Genomic DNA, 8528 nt, shown 5'->3' with positions numbered 1-8528 from the left:
GCGGAGGGAGGAGGGAGCAGAGGTGGAGGGAGCAGAGGGAGGAGTGAGTGGAGGAGGAGGGAGCGGAGGAGGAGTGAGCGGAGGGAGGAGGGAGCGGAGGGAGCAGTGAGCGGAGGGTGGAGTGAGCGCAGGGAGGAGGGAGTGGAGGTGGAGGGAGCAGAGGGAGGACTGAGCGGAGGGAGGAGTGAGTGGAGGGAGGAGTGAGCGGAGGGTGGAGTGAGCGGAGGGAGGAGGGAGTGGAGGAGGAGGGAGTGGAGGAGGAGGGAGTGGAGGAGGAGGGAGTGGAGGAGGGAGGGAGGGGAGGAGGAGGGAGGGGAGGAGGGGGAGGAGGAGGAGAGAGTGGAGGAGGGAGGGAGGGGAGGAGGAGGGAGGGGAGGAGGGGGAGCGGAGGGGGAGGAGGAGGAGGGAGTGGAGGAGGGAGGGAGGGGAGGAGGAGGGAGGGGAGGAGGGGGAGCGGAGGGGGAGGAGGAGGAGGGAGTGGAGGAGGAGGGGAGGAGGAGGGAGGGAGGGGAGGAGGGGGAGCGGAGGAGGGGGGAGCGGAGGAGGGGGGAGCGGAGGAGGGGGGAGCGGAGGAGGGGGGAGTGGGGGAGGAGGGAGTGGAGGGAGGAGGGGGAGACAGGGGAGGAGAGGGTTGTGCGGAGGGAGGGGGGTGAGTTGGTGATGGAAGGGGAGGGTCCCGCGTGCTCCCAAAATCCAGAAAGAGTTCAAGTCTTCAACCTAAACAATAAAACAAAGAAAATTCTATTAGTCCCTCAACACTGACCCTCCCACAGTGCGGCGCTCCCTCAGCACTGACCCTCCCACAGTGCGGCGTTCCCTCAGCACTGACCCTCCCACAGTGCGGCGCTCCCTCAGCACTGACCCTCCCACAGTGCGGCGCTCCCTCAGCACTGACCCTCCCACAGTGCGGCGCTCCCTCAGCACTGACCCTCCCACAGTGCGGCGCTCCCTCAGCACCGACCCTCCCACAGTGCGGCGTTCCCTCAGCTCTGACCCTCACACAGTGCGGCACTCCCTCAGCACTGACCCTCCCACAGTGCGGCGCTCCCTCAGCACCGACCCTCCCACAGTGCGGAGCTCCCTCATCACTGACCCTCCCTCAGTGGTTCCCCCCTGTTGGACACATTTACCTCCCAGGACCTTCACAGTCTCTCCACACTTACTAGACATCGGATTGCGATCGATTCTCCTCAACATCAAACACCTCTTCAGGGAACGCAAACCTCGTGGTATCTGTATCCAGAGAGAGAGGGGGGGGGGGGGGGTGAGAGGGGTGGGGGGGAGAGAGAGAGGGGGAGGTGGGGAAGGAGGCGGGGGAGGGAGAGAGAGAAGTCGGGGACAGAGGGGGGGGGTGAGAGAGGGAGAGAGAGAGAGGGGTAAAGAGAGGGAGGGAGGGGGGGAAGAGAGGAGGAGAAGGGGAGGGAGAGCCAGGGAGGTTGAGAGAGTGCGAGAGAGAGAGGGAGATTGTTAGCAAGTGAGAAAGATACAAGCTCCAAACTGATGGGGGAACAGTGTAGTGGGAGCTTTACTCTGTATCTAACCCCGTGCTGTACCTGTCCTGGGAGTGTTTGATGGGGACAGTGTAGTGGGAGCTTTACTCTGTATCTAACCCCGTGCTGTACCTGTCCTGGGAGTGTTTGATGGGGACAGTGTAGTGGGAGCTTTACTCTGTATCTAACCCCGTGCTGTACCTGTCCTGGGAGTGTTTGATGGGGGGACAGTGTAGAGGGAGCTTTACTCTGTATCTAACCCCGTGCTGTACCTGTCCTGGGAGTGTTTGATGGGGGGACAGTGTAGAGGGAGCTTTACTCTGTATCTAACCCCGTGCTGTACCTGTCCTGGGAGTGTTTGATGGGGACAGTGTAGAGGGAGCTTTACTCTGTATCTAACCCCGTGCTGTCCCTGTCCTGGGAGTGTTTGATGGGGGACAGTGTAGAGGGAGCTTTACTCTGTATCTAACCCCGTGCTGTACCTGTCCTGGGAGTGTTTGATGGGGACAGTGTAGAGGGAGCTTTACTCTGTATCTAACCCCGTGCTGTAGCTGTCCTCGGAGTGTTTGATGGGGACAGTGTAGAGGGAGCTTTACTCTGTATCTAACCCCGTGCTGTACCTGTCCTGGGAGTGTTTGATGGGGACAGTGTAGTGGGAGCTTTACTCTGTATCTAACCACGTGCTGTACCTGTCCTGGGAGTGTTTGATGGGGGACAGTGTAGAGGGAGCTTTACTCTGTATCTAACCCCGTGCTGGACCTGTCCTGGGAGTGTTTGATGGGGACAGTGTAGTGGGAGCTTTACTCTGTATCTAACCCCGTGCTGTACCTGTCCTGGGAGTGTTCGATGCGGGACAGTGTAGTGGGAGCTTTACTCTGTATCTAACCCCGTGCTGTACCTGTCCTGGGAGTGTTTGATGGGGGGACAGTGTAGAGGGAGCTTTACTCTGTATCTAACCCCATGCTGTACCTGTCCTGGGAGTGTTTGATGGGGGACAGTGTAGAGGGAGCTTTACTCTGTATCTAACCCCGTGCTGTACCTGTCCTGGGAGTGTTTGATGGGGACAGTGTAGAGGGAGCTTTACTCTGTATCTAACCCCGTGCTGTACCTGTCCTGGGAGTGTTTGATGGGGACAGTGTAGTGGGAGCTTTACTCTGTATCTAACCCCGTGCTGTACCTGTCCTGGGAGTGTTTGATGGGGACAGTGTAGTGGGAGCTTTACTCTGTATCTAACCCCGTGCTGTACCTGTCCTGGGAGTGTTTGATGGGGACAGTGTAGAGGGAGCTTTACTCTGTATCTAACCCCGTGCTGTACCTGTCCTGGGAGTGTTTGATGGGGACAGTGTAGAGCGAGCTTTACTCTGTATCTAACCCCGTGCTGTACCTGTCCTGGGAGTGTTTGATGGGGACAGTGTAGAGTGAGCTTTACTCTGTATCTAACCCCGTGCTGTACCTGTCCTGGGAGTGTTTGATGGGGACAGTGTAGTGGGAGCTTTACTCTGTATCTAACCCCGTGCTGTACCTGTCCTGGGAGTGTTTGATGGGGGGACAGTGTAGAGGGAGCTTTACTCTGTATCTAACCCCGTGCTGTACCTGTCCTGGGAGTGTTTGATGGGGGACAGTGTAGAGGGAGCTTTACTCTGTATCTAACCCCGTGCTGTACCTGTCCTGGGAGTGTTTGATGGGGACAGTGTAGTGGGAGCTTTACTCTGTATCTAACCCCGTGCTGTACCTGTCCTGGGAGTGTTTGATGGGGACAGTGTAGAGGGAGCTTTACTCTGTATCTAACCCCGTGCTGTACCTGTCCTGGGAGTGTTTGATGGGGACAGTGTAGAGAGAGCTTTACTCTGTATCTAACCCCGTGCTGTACCTGTCCTGGGAGTATATGATGCGGGACAGTGTAGAGGGAACTTTACTCTGTATCTAACCCGTGCTGTACCTGTCCTGGGAGTGTTTGATGGGGACAGTGTAGAGGGAGCTTTACTCTGTATCTAATCCCATGCGGTACCTGTCCTGGGAGTGTTTGATGGGGACAGTGTAGAGGGAGCTTTACTCTGTATCTAACCCCGTGCTGTACCTGTCCTGGGAGTGTTTGATGGGGACAGTGTAGAGGGAGCTTTACTCTGTATCTAACCCCGTGCGGTACCTGTCCTGGGAGTGTTTGATGGGGGACAGTGTAGCGGGAGCTTTACTCTGTATCTAACCCCGTGCTGTACCTGTCCTGGGAGTGTTTGATGGGGGACAGTGTAGAGGGAGCTTTACTCTGTATCTCACGCCATGCTGTACCTGTCCTGGGAGTGTTTGATGGGGACAGTGTAGAGGGAGCTTTACTCTGTATCTAACCCCGTGCTGTACCTGTCCTGGGAGTGTTTGATGGGGGACAGTGTAGAGGGAGCTTTACTCTGTATCTAACCCCGTGCTGTACCTGTCCTGGGAGTGTTTGATGGGGGACAGTGTAGAGGGAGCTTTACTCTGTATCTAAACCCGTGCTGTACCTGTCCTGGGAGTGTTTGATGGGGTCAGTGTAGAGGGAGCTTTACTCTGTATCTAACCCCGTGCTGTACCTGTCCTGGGAGTGTTTGATGGGGACAGTGTAGTGGGAGCTTTACTCTGTATCTAACCCCGTGCTGTACCTGTCCTGGGAGTGTTTGATGGGGGGACAGTGTAGAGGGAGCTTTACTCTGTATCTAACCCCGTGCTGTACCTGTCCTGGGAGTGTTTGATGGGGGACAGTGTAGAGGGAGCTTTACTCTGTATCTAACCCCGTGCTGTACCTGTCCTGGGAGTGTTTGATGGGGACAGTGTAGTGGGAGCTTTACTCTGTATCTAACCCCGTGCTGTACCTGTCCTGGGAGTGTTTGATGGGGACAGTGTAGAGGGAGCTTTACTCTGTATCTAACCCCGTGCTGTACCTGTCCTGGGAGTGTTTGATGGGGACAGTGTAGAGAGAGCTTTACTCTGTATCTAACCCCGTGCTGTACCTGTCCTGGGAGTATATGATGGGGGACAGTGTAGAGGGAACTTTACTCTGTATCTAACCCGTGCTGTACCTGTCCTGGGAGTGTTTGATGGGGGACAGTGTAGAGGGAGCTTTACTCTGTATCTAACCCCGTGCTGTACCTGTCCTGGGTGTGTTTGATGGGGGGGACAGTGTAGAGGGAGCTTTACTCTGTATCTAACTCCGTGCTGTACCTGTCCTGGGAGTGTTTGATGGGGGGACAGTGTAGAGGGAGCTTTACTCTGTATCTAACCCCGTGCTGTACCTGTCCTGGGTGTGTTTGATGGGGGGGACAGTGTAGAGGGAGCTTTACTCTGTATCTAACCCCGTGCTGTACCTGTCCTGGGAGTGATGGTGGGGGACGGTGTAGAGGGAGCTTTACTCTGTATCTAACCCCGTGCTGTACCTGTCCTGGGTGTGTTTGATGGGGGGACAGTGTAGAGGGAGCTTTACTCTGTATCTAACTCCGTGCTGTACCTGTCCTGGGAGTGTTTGATGGGGGGACAGTGTAGAGGGAGCTTTACTCTGTATCTAACCCCGTGCTGTACCTGTCCTGGGAGTGTTTGATGGGGACAGTGTAGAGGGAGCTTTACTCTGTATCTAATCCCGTGCTGTACCTGTCCTGGGAGTGTTTGATGGGGACAGTGTAGAGGGAGCTTTACTCTGTATCTAACCCCGTGCTGTACCTGTCCTGGGAGTGTTTGATGGGGACAGTGTAGGGGGAGCTTTACTCTGTATCTAACCCTGTGCTGTACCTGTCCTGGGAGTGTTTGATGGGGACAGTGTGGAGGGAGCTTTACTCTGTATCTAACCCCGTGCTGTACCTGTCCTGGGAGTGTTTGATGGGGACAGTGTAGAGGGAGCTTTACTCTGTATCTAACCCCGTGCTGTACCTGTCCTGGGAGTGTTTGATGGGGACAGTGTGGAGGGAGCTTTACTCTGTATCTAACCCTGTGCTGTACCTGTCCTGGGTGTGTTTGATGGGGGGACAGTGTAGAGGGAGCTTTACTCTGTATCTAACCCCGTGCTGTACCTGTCCTGGGAGTGTGTCTCTGATCTCCTGCTGACTGCGGACAGACAGTAGCTGGTTTCTGTCGCAGAGGGGGTCTCTTCAGCCTCTGGGTCCCCTCATCATCTGTTGGAGGAGGGAGAGGGAGATCGCTGAGTACAATCGGATAGTCACTGCTTGCAACACCCCCTCACACTCTGGGCCCCGTCACCACCTCCCCAGGCAACACCTGGGACCCTCACCCCTCAGACAACGCGGGTCAGATAACTCACAGCCTAGCAAGTGGGTGGAAACCCACCAAGCCCGACCTCTATCCATCCGTCTCCCTCTCTCTCTGACTCTCTCTGTGTCTCCCTCCCTCTGACTCTCTCTCTCGCTCAGAGTCTCGTACGCTCTCTCTCTCTCTCTCTCTCTATCTCTCTCCCTCCCTCCGTCTCTCTCTCTCCCTCCCTCCGTCTCTCTCTCTGTCCCTCCGTCTCTCTATCTCCCTCCCTCCATCTCTCTCTCTCTCCCACCTTCCGTCTCTCATTCTCTCTCCCCGCCGCCCCCCCCCGTCTCTCTCTCTCTCTCCTCCTCCATCTGTCTCTCGCTCTCCCTCCATCTCTACCTCTCTCCCCCCTCCATCACTCCCTCTCTCTCCCCTCCGTCTCTCCCTCTCTCTCTCCCCCCTCCGTCTCTCCCTCTCTCTCTCCCCTCCGTCTCTCCCTCTCTCTCTCCCCCCTCCGTCTCTCCCTCTCTCTCTTCCCCCCTCCATCACTCCCTCTCTCTCTCACCCCTCCGTCTCTCCCTCTCTCTCTCCCCCCTCCATCACTCCCTCTCTCTCTCCCCCTCCGTCTCTCCCTCTCTCTCTCCCCCCTACGTCTCTCCCTCTCTCTCTCCCCCCTCCGTCTCTCCCTCTCTCTCTCCCCCTCCATCTCTCCCTCTCTCTCCCCCCCCTCCGTCTCTCCCTCTCTCTCTCCCCCCCTCCGTCTCTCCCTCTCTCTCTCTCCCCACTCCGTCTCTCCCTCTCTCTCTCTCCACTCCGTCGCTCTCTCTCCCCCCTCCATCTCTCTCTCTCTCCATAAGACCATCAGACATAGGAGCAGAATGAGGCCACTCGGCCCATCGAGTCTGCTCCGCCATTCAATCATGGCTGATCCTTTTCCCATCCCCATTCTCCTGCCTTTTCCCCATAACCCCTGATCCCCTTATTAACCAAGAACCTATCTATCTCTGTCTTAAAGACACTCAATGACCTGGCCTCCACAGCCTTCTGCGGCAAAGAGTTCCACACATTCACCACTCTCTGGCTGAAGAAATCCCTCCTCATCTCTGTTTTAAAGGATCGTCCCTTTAGCCTGAGGTTGTGCCCTCTGGTTCTAGTTTTCCTACTAGTGGAAACATCCTCTCCACGTCCACTCTATCCAGGCCTCGCAGTATCCTGTAAGTTTCAATCAGATCCCCCCCTCATCCTTCTAAACTCCAACGAGTACAGACCCAGAGTCCTCAACCGTTCCTCATCCGACAAGCTCTTCATTCCAGGGATCATTCTTGTGAACCTCCTCTGGACCCTTTCCAAGGCCCAGCACATCCTTCCTTAGATACGGGGCCCAAAACTGCTCACAATACTCCAAATGGGGTCTGACCAGAGCCTTATACAGCCTCAGAAGTCCATTCCTGCCCTTGTATTCTAGCCCTCTCGACATGAACACTAACATTACATTTGCCTTCCTAACTGCCAACTGAACCTGCACGTTAACCTTTAGAGAAACTTGAACAATGACTCCCAAGTCCCTTAGAAGACTAAGGAAATTTGGCATGTCTGCTATGACTCTCTCCAACTTTTACAGATGCCCCATAGAAAGCATTCTTTCTGGTTGTATCACAGCTTGGTCTGGGTCTCCTGCTCTGCCCAAGACCGCAAGGAACTACAAAAGGTCGTGAATGTAGCCCAATCCATCACGCAAACCAGCCTCCCATCCATTGACTCTGTCTACACTTCCCGCTGCCTCGGGGAAAAGCAGCCAGTGGCCTTACCAATGTCTTGTACAACTTCAACAAGACGTCCCAACTCCTGTATTCAATGTTCTGACCGATGAAACCAAGCATGCCGAATGCCTTCTTCACCACTCTGTCCACCTGTGACTCCACTTTCAAGGAGCTATGAACCTGTACCCCGAGATCTCTTTGTTGTGTAACTCTCCTCGACGCCCTACCATTAACTTGGCAGGTCAAATGGGGTGAAGGAGTACAATACAAAGGGTAAGACTCTTAGCAGTGTAGAGGATCAGAAGGACCTTGGGGTCCGGGACCATAGGACTCTAAAATCGGCCCCGCAGGTGGAGGGGGTGGTTAAGAAGGCGTATGGTGTGCTGGCCTTTATCAATCGAGGGATTGAGTTTAGGAGTCCGGGGATAATGATGCAGCTATATAAGACCCTCGTCAGACCCCACTTGGAGTACTGTGCTCAGTTCTGGTCGCCTCATTACAGGAAGGATGTGGAAAAGATTGAAAGGGTGCAGAGGAGATTTACAAGGATGTTGCCTGGATTGAGTGGCATGCCTTATGAGGATAGGCTGAGGGAGCTCGGTCTTTTCTCCTTGGAGAGACGAAGGATGAGAGGAGACCTAATAGAGGTATATAAGATGTTGGGAGGCATAGATCGGGTGGACTCTCCGAGGCTTTTCCCAGGGTGGAAATGGCTGCTACGAGAGGACACAGGTTTAAGGTGCTGGGGGGTAAGTACAGGGGAAATGTTAGGGGGCAGTTTTTCACAGAGGATGGTGGGTGAGTGGAATCGGCTGCCGTCAGTGGTGGTGGAGGCAAACTCAATAGGGTCTTTTAAGAGACTCCTGGATGAGTACATGGGACTTAATAGGATGGAGGGTGATAGGTAGGCCTAGAAGGTAGGGATATGTTCGGCACAACTTGTGGGGCCGAAGGGCCTGTTTTGTGCTGTAGTTTTTCTATGTTTCTAAATCCTGCCCTGGTTCAATCGACCAAAATGCATCACCTCGCATTTGTCTAAATTAAACTCCATCTGCCATTCGTC

General features: G+C 55.1%; 1 protein-coding gene across 1 annotated transcript in view; it reads right to left on the bottom strand.

Annotated features, from left to right (window-relative positions):
- Positions 1 to 566: 566 nt before the first annotated feature.
- LOC144490789 (uncharacterized) overlaps positions 567 to 8528 on the bottom strand; it is a gene marked incomplete at its 5' end in the record, with an annotated part of 25175 nt that continues 17213 nt past the window's right edge. The window contains 3 exons of the mRNA XM_078208490.1: positions 567 to 717; positions 1164 to 1233; positions 5522 to 5623. Of these exons, the coding sequence (XP_078064616.1) occupies position 717; positions 1164 to 1233; positions 5522 to 5623 (173 nt within the window). The remainder of the gene's footprint in view (positions 718 to 1163; positions 1234 to 5521; positions 5624 to 8528) is intronic.

The sequence above is a fragment of the Mustelus asterias genome, unplaced genomic scaffold (assembly GCF_964213995.1).
Source record: "Mustelus asterias unplaced genomic scaffold, sMusAst1.hap1.1 HAP1_SCAFFOLD_3801, whole genome shotgun sequence".
Classification (NCBI taxonomy): domain Eukaryota; kingdom Metazoa; phylum Chordata; class Chondrichthyes; order Carcharhiniformes; family Triakidae; genus Mustelus; species Mustelus asterias.
Note: the sequence above shows the minus strand (reverse complement) of the source record. Positions and strands in the feature narration are given on the sequence as shown.